Source organism: Octopus sinensis, linkage group LG9 (assembly GCF_006345805.1).
Source record: "Octopus sinensis linkage group LG9, ASM634580v1, whole genome shotgun sequence".
Lineage (NCBI taxonomy): Eukaryota > Metazoa > Mollusca > Cephalopoda > Octopoda > Octopodidae > Octopus > Octopus sinensis.
In genome coordinates, this window is record NC_043005.1 from 98189517 (window position 1) to 98207906 (window position 18390).

Here is an 18390-nt window from a genome sequence, read left to right on the forward strand (position 1 = left end):
AAAATAAAAGAATACATAGAGAAGACATGGGCTTAAAGCATAAACAATGGATGGAAACACATGATTATGATAACTAGGATCATGAGATAAATCCAAAACAACTATCATGGTAATTCGATTGCTCGAAGTGTTAAATAGATTACTCCAAAATGAATTTGAATGCTCAAAAAGACGCTTCCTCACATTCTGACTAATTTGAATGATCCCAATAGGCATTTTAATTTGAATGATGCAAATGCTAAATTCTTTGACCGAAGTGCGAAATTAAATGATTGAAAAACGAATTTGAAGGACTAGCTTCATGGCATTCATATTTTCATGTCTTTGGATGACCTGATTATTATCAAATTGAATGGGAAACGTATGAAAATGATGGCAAAAACCAATACATTACCAGGTATATTAGATTTTTATAGAAAATCTGTAGAGATAAACTTCAAAACACACACACATGCACATATACATAATACATTCATATATACACATACACATGTGTATATATATATATATACATATATATATATATATATATATATAACAAAGTGAAGTTGTAAGGTACCGCACAAGTGGAAATATACATGAAAGAAGGCTTGAAAATGCTATTTTAAAGCTGCTTATTCACTTGACCGATTTCACTTTTTTAGAAAAAGACTGTCAAAAGTAAAATATAAAAGTTTTGTAAAAGCTTTGTAGTGTTAAGTACTGGTTGTCACAAAAGTATTAAAATACATATAATACTTTTGTGACAACCAGTACTTAACACTACAAAGCTTATACAAAGCTTTTACATTTTACTTTTGACAATCTTTTTCTAAAAAGTGAAACTGGTCAAGTGAATAAGCATCTTTAAAATTGCATTTTCAAACTTTCTTTCATATATATATATATATATATATATATATATATATATATATATATCACCTTAAAAATATTCTCTATTTGAAGCAATGTATCAGTCAAGGTACATTTTCCACTATTCGAAGCTGTGTTGGAATTCTTGCAAAGTGATACCTTTTAACACGTTTGTCATTTTTTTTCCTTCACCTCTTCCACATCTGCAAATTCTGTAGTCCCAGCATTTGTCACCAATGGTGACCTTTGCAATGGATCCAGACCGACTTCCAACTGTTCTTCCAGTTCACGACACACATTCAGTCATAACTGCTTTAGATTTCGATGAGCAAGCAGAGCACAAATTTTGCTGCAACTCTTTTCATTTACAATTCCTCGTTCCAAATTCTTTGGCAGGAGCTCCAGGATACACCAATCATATCAACAAGATTGTGTGTGTTTTGCTCATGGCAGCATCCTTATAAACTGTTTGAAGCACGACAGCTGTTTTGGCCACCGTTTTCCCAAACAGAAAACAGAATTTCACAGGAGCACACTGCCCCTTCATTTCAGCCATTGCAAAAATCAACAAACAGGGGAGAAGCACTGCAAAACAAAGACACACCACATGGCAGTACAACTTCATCCAATGATGCCAGTCAGCAGGCTGACGCTGTAGTGTCGCATCAAATGGCTTCTAGTGACAGAAGCCTGAATTACAATGGATTTGTTTCACAGAGAATGTTTATACATCCATCCATACATACATACATTACATGCATTCATTACATACATAGGCGCAGGAGTGGCTGTGTGGTAAGTAGCTTGCTTACCAACCACATGGTTCTGGGTTCATTCCCACTGCGTGGCACCTTGGGCAAATGTCTTCTACTATAGCCTCGGGCTGACCAAAGCCTTGTGAGTAGATTTGGTAGACAGAAACTGGAAGAAGCCCGTTGTATATATGTATATATATGTATGTGTTTATATGTTTGTGTGTCTGTGTTTTTCTCCCCACCATTGCTTGACAACCGATGCTGGTGTGTTTACGTCCCCGTAACTTAGTGGTTCAGCAAAAGAGACTGATAGAATAAGTACTAGGCTTACAAAGAATAGGTCCCGGGGTCGATTTGGTCGACTAAAGGCGGTGCTCCAGCATGGCTGCAGTCAAATGACTGAAACAAGTAAAAGAGAAAAGAGAGATACATTACATGCATTCATTACATACATTCATCTGGGTCTTGAGATCTCTCTCGTGAGTTGTTGTGAGGTCCCCATCTAACTTGTGAGACCCAGGTTTTTGTTTGTGACATAATGGATGTGGTTTTATTTCAAAACGATGAAACATGACAGAGAAACCTTTTCTTAGTTGTAATGTGTTATTAAATTCCTGCTTCATAATTATAATCACTTGCTATGCAAGTACATCTCCGTAATTATAGATAGCTAATTTGCAAATTTGCTAGTGTTTTGGATAAAATATTTAGCAGTATCTATATTGAGTCTATTTTGAGTTTAAATCATGCTGAGGTCAACTACGTGTCTTATCTTTCCAGGTTGATAAAAATGTATCAATCCAGTGTGGTAGTATGTGTGAAACTGTTAGAGGATTTAGTGAAATGTTTTGTGGTTTTTGTGATGGCTCTTTGCATTCTGAGGGTAACATCTGTGATGATATTGGTACGAAGCTGTATCACTGCAAATCAGTGGCCTTTCTCTCAGATAAACATTGTCGGCATGAAGACTTGCTTGTATGTGTATCTGCCAGTCTTTCTCAAAACAATCTTGCCTTGACCTGCATATATATGTGTGCAGATCTTTGGCAAACATTGACCAACAGAGGCCCTACATACATAAATGAATAAAAGACAAATACTAATTCTCATATAACAAAGATTAGGGGAGACCGGGGTTGGTTGACTACATTTTGTACATTTTCACTGACAGAGCAATACTATTTGATGCATTCTACTGCATCTTGTATTACACGCATAAATCAACCATAGCAGAAGACTTGCAAAGCTAGGGATCTCATCTGCTTATTGTCTGGATTTATATTTTGTGCATTTTCTAAGACCACTTAAATGTGTCAACTTGCCCCGATACTGGGGCAAGTTGACACATATAATGGGGTATGTTGACACATGAATGCATTTTCTTGGAACATACATGTTAGTGGACAGAAAGACATGATATAAGCTTGTTGGTTTGATCAAAGGCTTTTATTACGGTTCCATTACAAATCATCATCAGAGTCACAATTTTGGCATGTGAATATTGTCAGACCTGGTGTGCATGCCTCGTGATCCCAACCTTTACAATCAGAGCATTGAAGCCACACTTCCCTTCCTTTGCTGTTGGAATAAGGCTCGCAGTACACTAAGCAATTGCACTCTTTCTCATCAGAGATATCACTTTCTTGAATTTGAACTTTTTTCTTAACAGCTGGACCTTTTCCCTTCGTTAACCTGCCCTTACTGAGTCCCTTTCCTATCGTTCCTTTATCAATGTTTGTCTTCTTTTTACTTTTACTTTTTGTCTTTTCTTAACAACGTTTCTTTCTTCCTCTGGTTGATTTTTTCCTAGGGCCTGCTTTGGGTGGTGGACAGATTTGAAAGGGTGAAAGTAAAGACCTGGTGGCTATGTTGTTTGAAGGCCCAGGTGTTGCTGGTGCTGAAGGCCCAGGTGCTGAAAGTGCAGGATCCGGTCAGTCAGTGACATAGCTTGGTGCAAAGTCACTGTCTGTGAAAATGTTGAGATTAAAAGGGCATATTCCTGTAGAAGAAAAGCCACTAAGAATGTTCGTCAGGGTTGAAGTCAATGGCCATGCAGTTTTGACAATACATGGAATGTCATAAATGGTCATGGTCTGTGTACTTCTTCAGTGGTCCATAGACCACTTTGTCCAATGGCTGTAACCTGTGTGTGCAGTGAGGTGGAAAAGAAAGCATGGTGATGCCCCTCGATACTAAGGTGGGAATCATGATTGTTCAGCAAGAAAAGGCACGGTGACTGCTTTGAACATTTCCCATTCCTCACAAAGTGTTGAAGGAATTTCACAAACTGCTCCTCACACATCCAACCAGATGGATTAGTACCTCCATCGCTGCCTGATGGTCTATTGTTCAGGAAATGTGGCCTCAAGTTCTTCTGGGGTAAAACAAAAAATGGTGGTATGCTGTTTCCAGTGGCATTTACACAGCATGCCAATGTGACCAGAATTCCCATCTCCGCACTTGTCATTTTTCCCACTTGCTTTGTTCCTTTTCTGGCAATAATTCTATCGGGGCGCTGCACAGTTGTTATGCCAGTTTCATCCATGTAGATATTGAATGGATCAAATTTATCCCGAAGCATCACCTCAGCAAGTTGGTTGAAAAACATAGCAACATTTGTCTTGTTGAAACTTGCTGCTCGTGCCAAGCTTGTTGCCTGTGGAATTCTTATGGATAAATTCTTGTGTCGTTGAAGATATCCAGAGAACCAGTCTTCACCTGCCATTTCTGTCTCATGCCAGGTTGGAGGAATATTACATCCATGTGCCTTTGCCATCGAAAAGCCAATTTCCGCACATCTTTTGGAGCAAGCCCATAGTAAATTTCTGCGGCAGCCAAAACATAAGCCTCTGACTGATTCTTGAACTCGTTGGTGAGAACTTGCTGTAGCTTTTCATCTCCACTAAGACTGTGATCATTGTTGTTTGCTTCAGTGGCCTTGGTACAGTAGTGAGACAGAGATTTAAAGGGATTCCAAATGTTCTCGAAGCATCCTGCAAGGAGATGACACGAGCTCGGACCTGTTGAATAGCCTGTTGGATTACATCCTGTGGAAGGGTTGCCCTCTCGCTTTTGCATTTGTAGTGTTGCACCATGACAGTTGTATATCTAGGTCTGTAAAGAGAGAGAGGGGGAGAAAAAAAAAGCAATTTAGGTCATTGCATAATCCAACAGTGAAAGCAAAACGAAGCTCTGAGTGTTTCCCTACTTTTTAGTTTCAAGCATGCCTGGTCACGGCATAACTTCATGCTTATATATCAGTGGTACAGGTTACAAAGCTGAGGCAGTGTACAAGCTGTTGACTAAGTAGGTAGCGGCATGAAGATAGAATAGGTTGGTATAGATAAAGAGAGCTGATCGAAAACTATAGCAAGCAATACATAAATTACTGAATGAATTGATCCAATGTACCTGACATGAATCAAACAGCAAACACTCTTAGTTAAAATGGGACAGATACAGTCTGTGAACCAATGTAAGCAACCTACAACAACTTTATCAAAGGCCGGGGCAAGTTGACACACTGTATCAACGTGCCTCTGTTTACATGTGTCAACTTGCCCCGACCCCATTTCCCTCGTAAATGTAATCACTGAGTGAAAACCACTAGGGTTTCGCAAGAATCCATTTGTATAGGATCGTGAGAGATATTATTTCTAACTCCTTAAGGTTTAATACACATAATGCAGTCTTAAACAATATCCAAAATAACTAATTATCAAAAATGTTGAAAATAACTTACCAAGTGGAAAATTCCAATGTTGTTCGCGTGGAGCAGACAAACTCTCACAACGGCAATGAAATCAAATGAGGGGGAAGCTTATACTAACAGCACTACTATGATGTCATTAAATCGTACGAAAGTAGTTTCGCATTTTCTCTAGAGAAAATGTGTCAACTTGCCCCGGTCTTCCCTAACTTTAAAATGGAGTACAGGAATGGAATGTATGACAAAGACTTACTCTATAATCAATACAGTGTTGATATAGGTGTGTGGCTTCGTGGTTAGGTTGTTGGACAAATGTTTGTAAGATTGTGGTTTCTATTCTTGGTCTAGGTGACATGTGTTCTTGTGCAAAACACTTCATTTCATGTTGCTCCAGTACATTCAGCTGGCAAAAATGAGTAAGCCTGCAATGGACCGGCGTCCCTTCCAGGAGGAAAATATACAAAAACCAGGAAACTATAAGTCTATACGACTTGGAAAGGAGCTAATATATAAATTCAACTGTAATATTGGCTTCAAATCTTGGCCCAAGGCCAGTAACTTTGGGGAAGGAGATAAGTCAATTACATCAACCCCAGTGGTCAACTGGTACTTATTTTAACAACCCTAAAAGGATGAAAGGCAAAGTCAACCTTGGCGGAGTTTGAACTCAGAACGTAAAGATGAGTACAATGCTGCGAAGCATTTTGCCAAGCATGCTAATGTTTCATTTAGCTTGTCACCTTGAAAATTCAATTGTAAAATCTACGAACTCTGACACATTGCTGAATTCAAATCCAAAATTTTCAGTGGTTGTAAGCATATGGCTAAGTTCCTGTTGATGAATTATAAAGTACCACACTCTCTCTTTTCAGCCTATTTTACAGTCAAAGGGGAAATATCTCCAAGTCTAGGAAAAGAAATACTGTGTGGTATTCTACCCAACATCCTAATGTCTCTATCAATTTTCTGGTTAAAAATTTTAAAAGTTACCTGAAAATTGTCTGTGTTATTAAGAATCTTGCTTCCCATTCATATGGTCTGGTGCCAGTCCCACTGTGTGGTACCTTGGGCAAGTATGTTATACTGTAGCCTTGTGCTAACCAAAGCCTTGGGAATTTCTTTGGTAGATGGAAACTAAAAGAAGACTATTGTATGTATGTGTGTAAAAGCACCTAGTACACACAGTAAAATGGTTGGCATTAGGAAGGACGTCTAGCCATAGAAACCAAGCCAAATCAGACTGGAACCTGGTGTAGGTTCCCAGCTTGCTAGTTCTGTTCAGACCATCCAACCCATACCAGCATGGAAAACAGATGTTAAAAGACGATGATGTATGTATGTATGCATGACTATCTATCTATCCTACATGTAGATGTATGTGTATTTGTGTGTACCCATGTCTGGGGTATGATGGTCGTAAATGTGCTTGTCATACAAGTGAGGTTGTTTGTTCCATGCAAAACATATCAGGTCATGGGAAAATATTACCTTGTTTGGAGACAGGTGAGTGTTGACATCAGGAAGGACATCAGGCCATTAGAAAATCTGCCTCAACCAATTCCATCTGACCCATGCAAACACAGAAAAATGGACACTAGATAATGTTGATGTCTACCCTGGCAACCATATGTGTAAATGTGATGTACAAATGTGATCTAATTTTAGCCATTTGTTCTTTGGTTGCTAAAGGCTCTATACAATATTTTTAATAGAATTTGAAAGCATGATCTTTGACTTTGGAAATAATATGTTTTTCTTCTCTCAGATAATAAAAGCTAAATAGACTGAAGCTAGATTTATGATTGTGTAGCAACAAGTTTCCAACCAAACCTTGTCAGTGAAAATTCTTTCATATTTTGACCCTGTCAAATAAATGTTAGTTTTATAATGACAAGTTCTAAAGAATCCAATAGGTTGAGTTTTGGAAGTTTTGTTCACATTTTGCCATCTGACTTTATGTTCACTGACAGAAACAGTGAGAGAAGGTGTTGACCAAACCATTTTGGAACCAAAACTGTCTGCTGTGTTGGAATACATTGAGAACAGTTCACTTTGTTATATATTATACAATAAATTGTAGAATATATGTGTATGTGTGTAGGTGTTCAGAAACTGGAATAAAGAAATGGTGATGTGAGTGAGAGAGAGAGGGGGGAGAGAAAAAGGGAGAGGCAAAGAGGGGGTAAGAGAGAGAAACAAAGACAGGGAGAAAGAGTGAAAGAGAGAGAAAGAAAGAAAGAAAGAAGAAGAGAGAGAGAGAGCAAGTGAGGAATGCAGTGTATAGCTAAGAGGAGAGTGTTACATTATCACATGATTAATTTGGAGAAAGCAGACGACATAACATTTGACTAACAATAAACAGAGTGAAACCAATGTTATTTTGCTTGTGTGTCATTTATGTTGTTGCTGTGGTTTAATCTTAGATTAACATGACTTGAAAAGATTTATGATAAAAGGTGCTCCAACCGTGACTATCTGGAAATACATTGTCCAATGTATGCTTCCTCTTTAAGATAATAAGGTGTGATCTGAGGGAGATTTGGCTGCTCTTTCTAGCAGATTAAACAACCACAGTGAAGCTTCGTTCATGACTCATTTACCATTTACTTTTAAAGATATGTTATAGTCTTTTACTATAACATTTTAAAGATATACTTACAATTTTAAGATATACTTTTCATAGGAAATTTTAGGAAATAAAATATTGTTAGCAGGGAAATAGGGACCATATAAATCTAGTTTATCATGAAGGCAATGGAATAAAATTACTTAGAAATAAAAGTAAAGACAATATATTAATGTATGCTGAAAAGAAAAAAAATTTCAATATTTCAAGTGTAATCTCTTTGTCAAGAAAGAAATTATAGCTAATAACAAAGAAAGAAGTTAGTGTACACATCTTTATTTTTCTTTCTTATTGTCTCTCATCTCTGTCTTGATAAAAGGCTTGTGCCCTTTAGAAGGAGGAAAATTGATTATTTTCTCTTTGCTGCATAGCAAAACAGATTGATTTTGCCTTTACATTTAAGTATGTTTTATTCAATGGGATTTCATTTTGCAGATAGAAATTCATGATGGATCATTCAGATTCAGTTGTCAGATATTATATTGGGTCATCCCATAAATAATGTGGTTTTTTTATACTTCTTTTATTTTAAAAAATTATGATAAACAAAGTTCTTTTTTAATCTAAAATATGCTCTCCTTCATTTTCTACAATGCCCTTCCATCTATCTGGTAGCCTTCCAAGGTCCCTCTTCCAAAATTCACTTGTCTGTGATGAAAAATACTCTTCCAGTACTGTTCTGACCTCATCTACAGAATTCATATTTTTTCCCTCCAAATGATTTTAAAAACTGCTGAATAAATGATAATAAAATGGGGCAATGTCCAGTGAATATGGTGGGTAGGGGATCGTTTCCCATTCAAACTGCTCCAGCCTTTGGAATGTCATCCCCACTGTATGTTGCTGAGCATTATCCTGATGGAATAACACCTTTCACCTTGAAACCAAAGGTTGTCATTTTACTTCTAGGGCTGACTTAAGCCACTCAAGTCACTCACTGTAAATCTCCTTTGTTATAGTTTGGTTTGGGTTTAAAAGTTCAAAGTGAACTAAACCTTTCATATCCTACCTAAAAGATAACAACACCTTACCTGGGTTAAGGCCTTCTTTGGCTTGGGGTGCCAGTGTTTCTCCTTTCCCTACCCACTGTCTTTGGCACTTGACATTTTTATAGAGAACCTATTTTTTGTCACCAGTCACTATTCGGTCCAAAAAAGGTTCATTTGTGAGACATGACAGCAAAGAAGAGCACACATTCACTCTCTGCACACAATTAGACTCAGAAAGTTTGAGGAATCCATTGACCCAGTTGGCTGACTTTTCTGATAGCATGCAGGTGTCGATGAATGGTTAAATGACCAAATCCAAGTTTCTCTCCTATTTTCTCAACAGTTATGATGGGATTTTGTTCCACCAGAATTTGCAGGAAGTCCTTTTCAAGCTCTACAGATTTTCCAGGATGAGGCTCATCTTCTAGGATGTAGTTTCCAACTCAGATTGTCCGATCCCCATATACTGCATTAATATTCCTTCCAGACAAAATGCTTAATGGTGTTTCATCTGCTGCTACATTCTGTGTTCAAATTCTGCTGGAGTTGACTTTGCTTTTCATTCTTTTGGGGTTGATAAATTAAGTACCAATCAAGTATTGGGGTTGATGTGATTGACTTACCCAATTCCACAACATTTCAGGCCTTGTACCTACAGTAGAAAGGATTATTATTATTATTATTGTTATTAAGGCGGTGAGCTAGCAGACTCGTTAGAATGCTGGGCAAAATGCTCAGTACTTCACCCATTCACTACATTCTGAGCTCAAATTCTGCCAAGGTTGACTTTGCCTCTCATCCTTTTGGGGTCGATAAATTAAGTACGAGTGAAACACAAGGATTGATATAATCAACTTATCCCCTCCCCAAAAATGGCTGCCCTTGTGGAAAAATTTGAAACCATTATTATTATTATTACTATTATCATTTATTTTTTTTTTTGGTTGGTATTATTACAATTACAGATAAAGTGGTGAACTGGCAGAATTGTTAGCATGGCAGGCAAAATGCATGGTAGCATTTTGTCCTTTCTTATGTTCTGAGTTCAAATTCCACTGAGGTCGACTTTGACTTTCATCCTTTCGGGATCGATAAATTAAGTACCAGTTGCGTACAGGTGTCAATGTAATTGACTAGTTCCCTACCCCATAATTTCAGGTCTTGTGCCTTTAGTAGAAAGCATTATTACAGATAAAGATGTTGAAGCTTCATTTGAAAAGAAACGAAAAACACGAATACTAGTGGATGGTGAGTGGTTAGACTGGTTGTTTCAAACATTGATTTGCTTTGTTTGTATTTGTTTTCTGTTTTTAAACAATGACAGCAAGCAAGATCTGTTTTGTTATTTGTAATCATTATAAAAAGATAACTGGCATGTTGATGTGCCGTCGGATTAATTACAATTGCTCTATAATAGCAGAGGATCAGATGAAATACAAACGTAAATGCTGTCTGCTTTCAACGAAATGTTTTACTCATTTCACTGATTTCGTTTTGGGATTTGGTTTGCAAGATTCTTTATATGAGTTCATGTGTTAAAGCATATTCTATTGTGTCTGGAGAGAGTCATTTTCTTTTTGTGCCTTATAATTTAACACACTCACCGGTAAAATTTCCACTTTTTTCTTATTTTTATTTTCCTAAAATTTTCGTTGCGTCTTGTAACCTTTTCAATAGTTTTGACTCTATTGAAAAGGTTGCAAGACGCAACGAAAATTTTAGGAAAATAAAAATAAGAAATAAGTGGAAATTTGACCGGAGAGTGTGTCACATTACAAGGCACAAAAAGAAAATGATTCTCCCCAGACACTGTAATATCATTTCTATTGAAATCTTTATTTACTCATTTTACCCCACTTATCTAATTCCTTTTTGTATGATTTTCACTGTGTATCTATTGATGCTTTTAATCCTTTAGAACTCAGATTATTGCCAACAGTAATGTTTACTTAATCAGATTGATTTGAATTAATCATGCATTATCTCATAGCTTTGAAATTTTTATGACGTGATTGTTTATTTTTAGAATGACATTGTAGGATCAGTGTGAAAGATCAGATCTGTCCTATTTGAACATAAAGCAACTAGAATATTTTGGCCGGTTATAATGCTAAAGGGTTAAATCTTTTTGCAAGACACTGTTATAATTTATTGGTTGCGCATTTTGGGGCAAGGTCAGCACTTTTTGAAGGAGCAGTAAGTTGATTACATTGACCCCAGTGTTCAACTGGTACTTATTTTATTGACCCTGAAAGGATGAAAGGCAAGGTTGACCTCACTGGAATTTGAACTCAGAATGCAAGGATGGATGAAATGCAGCTAAGCCTTTTACCTGGTGTGCTAATGATTCAGCCAGCTAAATGCCATAATTTAGGGATGTGAGGTACACAGAAAATAACAACCATAACAACAATCAAAATACTATAGGTACAAGGCCTGAAATTTGGAGGGAAGGGGTAAGTCAATCATATTGACCCCAGTGTTCAACTGGTACTTATTTTATTGACACCAAAGAGGTGGGAGGCAGTATTTGAACTCAGAATGTATAAAATGCTGCTAAACATTTTATCCAGTGACATAATGATTCTGCCAGCTCACCATTTTAATTATAATAATAATAATAATAATAATCCTTTCTGCTATTGGCACAAGGCTTGAAACTTGGGGGAAGGGAATAGTTTAATATATTGACCCAAGTACTCAACAGGTACTTATTTTATTGACCCCAAAAGGATGAAAGGCTTAGCTGACCTCAGCAGAATTTGAATTCAGAATGTAAGGATGGACAAAATGCCATTCTTTCCCTGTACTTTTAGTTATATTTTTAGTTTAAGTGTGCACTGAATTTTGAAAAGAATATAAGGGGGCACTGCAAGTGAAAAAAGGTTGTGGAGAACTGAGACAAATGTATGTTCCAGTGGGAAAAGAAGAGCTGTAGTGAGAGAGATGGTGATGAAGATGTGTCAGGACATGCCCTCAAGGAACATTGGGCATAGTGAGAATAAGTGAGGTGATAGAATAAGTACCAAGTTTAATAAAAAATATAAAAAAAACAATCACTGGGGTTGATTCATTCAACTACAAAAAAAAAAATCTTCAAAGGTGGTGCCCTAGCATGGCCGCAGTCCAGTGACTGAAACAAGTTAAAGAATAAAAGAATGTTATGATAATGATGCCAAAAATCAAACACTTTTTACTTCTCAAAGACAGAGTGGTCGCCACCTCCGAAAGTATTCAGTGCTGTCTTTGCCTTTCCATTGAAATTTGCCAGACCTTTTCTCATCTCATTCACGTAGCTTTTGAGATCATTTTTCATTATGATTAATCTGAAGAAAGCAAAGTAGGACAGTCGTTTGTAGCAATTTAGTGCTGTGAGTTCTAATGTATTGTATTGCGATTCATTAACTTGCCACTAATTGCTGTCACCTTGACCGATCAGCACCACACTTCAGATCAATATATATATCTATGTGTGTGTGTGTATGTGTGTGTGTGTGTAGGCACGTACATATGTACGTATATATGTATGTATGTATGTATGTATTTATGCAAGCATGTATATATATGTGTGTGTCTGTATGTATGTGAGTGTGAGTGTGTGTGCATGTGTGCGTGTGGGTGTGTGCGCATGTGTGTATAATTGATGTAGTAGGAACATACATACTTCATGTGTATATGTATATATCTTTAACACATATACATACATACATACATTGATATATATATATGTGTGTGTGTATGTATGAGTATATATATATGTATACACACACACATACACACAAACATATATGTATATATATATACATACACATACACACACGTACACACATATAGATATATATATATATACATATTTATATGTATGCAATTATGTATGTGTTATATGTATGTATGTATGTATGTATATAGTGATAAGCTGGTACCTACATTCTAAAGGTGTCAGGATGTCAATATTGGATGTGAGCATCTAATATGTGAGTGTCTAATAATGTGAGTGTTAATGGTTATCTAATTGCTGACAGGATGAGTTTCTGTTACATCTGGACTTCTGACTAAAGCACATTGGCAAAAAATCAATAAATTTAACTGTGAGTTCTACAACTTAAAGGCTTAAAAATTGCAGTTTAACTACTTTAAATTTGTGTCACCATCATCATTGTCTTCTGTCTGCTTTTCATGATGACATAGACTGGATGGTTCCCTTTATATGGGTCAGCTTTTATTCGGAAATGTTGCAGATGGGCTGGAGGATTGTATTTTTTAGTCCATTTCACTTTTAGCTAGGTTTCCATGGATGGGTGTCCTGTTTCCAGAGCCTACAGGGTGAATTTTATCATGAAAGCAGTACTAGAGAGATTGTCGTGTCCTGTATGTGAGGTATAATTCATCTATCTAATAAAAACTTTTTCTTATGCCTTACTTGTTTTTTTGATTCTTGCCTTGACTGGCTTCCATGCCAAGGCACGTAAAAAGCACCAACCGATCGTGGCCGCTGCCAGCCTCGCCTGGCACCTGTGCCGGTGGCATGTAAAAAGCACCCACTACACTCTCGGAGTGGTTGGCGTTAGGAAGGGCATCCAGCTGTAGAAGCACTACAGATCAGACTGGGCCTGGTGCAGCCTTCTGGCTTTCCAGACCCCAGTCGAACCATCCAACCCATGCTAGCATGGAAAGCGGACGTTAAACGATGATGACGATGATGATGATGACGATGATGATGATGACTATAATCTCAGAATATAGGCTTCCATCTCTAAAAAAGAACCTTCCCCAGTATGGAAAGAAATATTAGGGATCCACATAGTGTTTATCAGATGCTGTTATGAACAACACCTTGGTCTTTTTTAAACGTAGAATTGAGTTAAAGACATCACATGTAACAGAGAATCTGTACACCATAAGCTGTGTATATTCTTCTGCATTTGCTACAAATTCAGCTCTGTCTGCATGCAAGTTTTCTAATTAGAGACATAAAAATCTTTGATTTGCTGTTGAAACCTCATAAATCCAAAATCTTTCTTGAAGTGTGAAGTCTTAGTTTAACACCTCTGTCCAAATTTTGATAGGCATCAGATAGCAAAGTGGTTAAAAATAAGTTGGTGCTAGAGTGTCACCGTATGAAATAGCATAGTCTCAAACTTTCCATCTTCTATTTACTCCAGCCTACTAACTTGGTACTCTGTGTACTACCACATCAATGATGTCATGGAAAAATTGCATTGCAGGGATATGCACCAAACGGTGAGCTGGCAGAACCGTTAGCACACTGGGCAAAATGCTTAGCAGTATTTCGTCTGCTGTTACGTTCTGAGCTAAAATTCCGCCGAGGTCGACTTTGCCGTTCATCCTTTCAAGGTTGATAAATTAAGTTATGCGCCGGGGTCGATGTAATCGACTTAATCCGTTTGTCTGTCCTTGTTTGTCCCCTCTATGTTTGGCCCCTTGTGGGTAGTAAAGAAATAGGTATTTCGTCTGCCGTTACGTTCTGAGTTCAAATTCCACTGAGGTCGACTTTGCCTTTCATCCTTTCGGGGTCGATAAATTAAGTACCAGTTATGCACTGGGGTCAATGTAATCGACTTAATCCATTTGTCTGTCTTTGTTTGTCCCCTCTGTTTAGCCCCTTGTGGGTAGTAAAGAAATAGGTATTTCATCTGCCGTTATGTTCTGAGCTCAAATTCCGCTGAGGTCGACTTTGCCTTTCATCCTTTCGGGGTCGCTAAATTAAGTACCAGTTACACACTGGGGTCAATGTAATCGACTTAATCCCTTTGTCTGTCCTTGTTTGTCCCCTCTGTGTTCAGCCTCTTGTGGGCAATAAAGAAATAAGGGATATACACCAAACAACTTCACTCTATACTTTGTATTTTTTGTCAAAAGACTGATCAAGTGAATCAATAGGATTATGTGATTCACTGCAAACAATCATGTTGTAAGCCTGTCAGTTGACTTACCAGAATGAATGTTTTCTTTTCTTTTTTTTATGAAGCATTAAGTACAAAAGACATTTTCTGTATTTTATTTATTCACTAGCAGTATCGCCCGGCGTTGCTCGGGTTTGTAAGGGAAATAACTAATAAGCATTTTTAGAGAGTTATAGCCAAAAAATAGCAAAAAATGGAAAAAATATGATGGTAATTTTTTTTTTTAAATCGTTGACTCATCGTAGACATTTTTAGAGAGTTACTTCCCTTATATAATAGCGAAAAAATGCATTAAAATGGAAAAAAAACGATGGTAAATTTTTTTTTAAATCGTAGACTCATGTAGACGCTTTCTTAGCCATTTCTGTTTTGGTGTCTTCAAGCATGAAGTCGTTGTGTCTAAAAGAACACTGGTCTCCTTGACAACGCATTACGACGTTGATTTCCTTACACACTCCCTTCCCCACAGGTGCAGGTGTGAGCGTGGACGCCAACTCCGCCGCCATCGACACACGAAAATTTATGCATTAAAATGGAATAAAAAATGATGTTAAATTATTTTTAAAATCGTAGACTCATCGTAGACCGCGCTAATATTCAGACGGGCTCGATATGAATCACGACTATAAGCTACCCGAATTTGGTTAAACTGTACCGCAAAATGTGGGAGTAGTTAGGAATCTAAATCGAAGGGGACAGACACTCACACAACTACAGTTTTATATATATAGATATACATAGCGCAGTAGTGTGAGATTGACAGCAAAGAAAAGCATACATTCACTCTCTGCATGCAATTAGACTCGGAAAGTTCGTGAGGAACACATTGACCAATTTGCTGTCTTTTCCGATAGCACACAGGTATCAATGAATGGTTGAATGACCAATCCAAGCTTCTCTGCTAGTTCCTCAACAGTTACGATGATTTTTGTTCACACCAGGGTTTTCAGGATGTCCTTGTCGATTTCTACAGATCTTTCAGGATGAGGCTCGTCTTCTAGGCTGTAGTTTATGGCTCGGGATTTCTGGAACCACCATTGACACTGCCTTACGCTTATTGTCCAATCCCCATATACTGCATAATATTTCTTGTACTTTGCACACATTTATATTCTGTTATTCTTTTATATGTTTCAGCCTTGAGGTTGTGGCCATGCTGGATCATGTGTGTGTGTGTCTATCTGTCTGTATGTATATATGTATATGTATGTGTGTGAACAATAATATTTTCAACAGATGTGTTGCAAATGTATCTGATTGTTCTCAAGCTTCAATACTGTGTGTGTGTGTATGTGTGTGTGTGTATGTATGTATGTATATGTATGTATGTATGTATATGTATGTATGTATGTATGTATGTGTGTATGTATGTATGTGTGTGTGTGTGTATGTGTGTGTGTGTGTATGTATGTATGTATGTATGTATGTATGTATGTATGTATGTATGTATGAGTGTATGTTTACTTTATTACTAATTACTCTCTTCCAAGAACATTTTCACTCACTCTTAGCTCTTAGCTTCCCATACATTTTACTCATGTATCTATCAGCGTCATGGACAGAATACTTTCACTTTAGTCTTCCTCAAATCTCTCTGTCGCTATTTACTTTCATTTTATTCGTTGCCCACTGTGTGTGTGCGTTTGCGTGTGGTGTAAACCAGACTAAGAAAAGCATTTGACACACACACCAGAATGTGAGTTTTCTGTAAATTTTGCTTAATTGGAGTTTAAATTTTAAAAACTGGACCTGGCATGACGCGATGCATTGTACTCTCAAAACTGCTAGGTAAATTGTAATTGAAGAAATCCTATATTGTAGATTTGTATAACTCCCAAAGGGAGGCAGATAAAATCTGCCTTTTATAATAAGAGATATATATATGTATCTGGTCAACAAAACTGAGTCAGTTTAAAGTTAAAATAGCCATCTATGCATCATACTTAATGTATATATATATCACTATGTTATTTGTCCTGAGTTAACATCTCTTATGGAAATGATGCATTAAAAACACAATAAATTGCAGATGAGGAAGCACCCCAGTAGTGACCAGCAAGTATGCCAGATTTTTGCCTTTTTGGGAAGTAACTGGTCAATCAACAATGTATATACATACAATTTGATACACGTATGACAAAATATATGTATGTATATATGTATTCAAACATACATATATAAATTACCTCCCCTGTGACATGTATACTTATTTATTTACTATACAGTCTCATGTATCTTTGTATATTCTTATCAACAAACACCAATATTCCCATGTGGTACACTTGAACAATTGTAAGGAATCTCTTTGCATGAAACCATTGGGAGCCTTGTTAATCCACAAATACATTACACTCACACACACATACACACACACACACACACACACACACATATAAGTATTAATAATAATGAGTATGGAGACTCGTACATCCACAAAATTTATTTTATAGCAATATACATCATAGTATAATTAATGACCTATACATGTTTCCGCTACAGCAACTATTTACTGTTGCAGATGCAACTTTGCAATATCGTTGGTGCAATTTCATCAGGGTCCATCCATTTGGTCTCCTTTGATGTCGCTGAAGTAAATTTTTGTTAGTATTCTGTGGGAGGTAGAGGTATTGTTATTTATGGGTAGATGCTTCATTGTCTGAAGTTGAGGTTTGGTCCTAAAATAGGTCAAAGTCAAGGTTGTTGTCTATGTAAGGTGCCTTGTTTGCCTTGATAGATGTGTGCCTTATTTTTGATTCTGGCTGTGGTGTTTGTATTGAAGTGTTTAAATTGATTTTTGGTTGGGTTGCTCCATTGTTTGTGTTGGGTATTCATTGTTTTGGTGATGTTTATCAACTATTTTTTATTTAACACTTTTGTTTAATTACTATTGTTTATATTTATATCAGGCTTTAAATTTTGCCAGGGCGTTGGCTATCTAGAATCATTTATATTATTTAAAAGTCCATTGCCATGTGTGTAAATATCTCTGCTTTTTTCTTGTCTTAAATGAAAGAAGACTGTTGTATATATATATATATATATATATATATATATATATATATATCAACTGCTAGCCGCCACTGACCATTCAAAATACTACAATCAAGGCCCTCCCAAATCCCCCCCCTCTTCTCCTCATCATCCTTCTTCTTCTTCCCTACCAAGAATTCACAATGACCTCGAACCCACAAATGTGAACAAGAGAGACAGAGCAAGGCAGAAACAAGGAAAATGCCACTTATATTTGAACACTATACAAATATTCCTTTAAAAAAACATTTCTTTTAATTTTTCTAAATTTAATTATTTAATCGTTACAGTTGAAAAGGTCTCAAAATGACTGAAACCGGTACTGAAATGTTCTTTATAAAATTACTTTAGCATTTTCTATTTTGACTTATTTTTTCATATATATATATATATATGTGTGTGTGTGTGTTCCCCCCAGCTGGACGGGACACCAGTCCATCGCAGCATTACTCAAGAAACAGGAAGAAAGGGTGAGAGAAAGTTAGGGCGAAAGAGTACAACAGGG

At 36.9% G+C, this 18390-nt stretch overlaps 1 protein-coding gene across 1 annotated transcript; it reads right to left on the reverse strand.

The window, feature by feature from the left end:
• Nucleotides 1-3693: 3693 nt before the first annotated feature.
• LOC118764675 lies at nt 3694-4406 on the reverse strand. Its single transcript, XM_036505683.1, has one exon. It carries the CDS (start codon nt 4381-4383, stop codon nt 3694-3696), a length of 690 nt encoding a protein of 229 aa, XP_036361576.1. The 5' UTR covers nt 4384-4406.
• Between the last annotated feature and the right edge of the window lie 13984 nt (nt 4407-18390).

Excerpts from the sequence above, each read along its gene's own strand:
- LOC118764675 (XM_036505683.1), bottom strand. The coding sequence starts at position 4,383 with ATGGCAAAGGCACATGGATGTAATATTCCTCCAACCTGGCATGAGACA.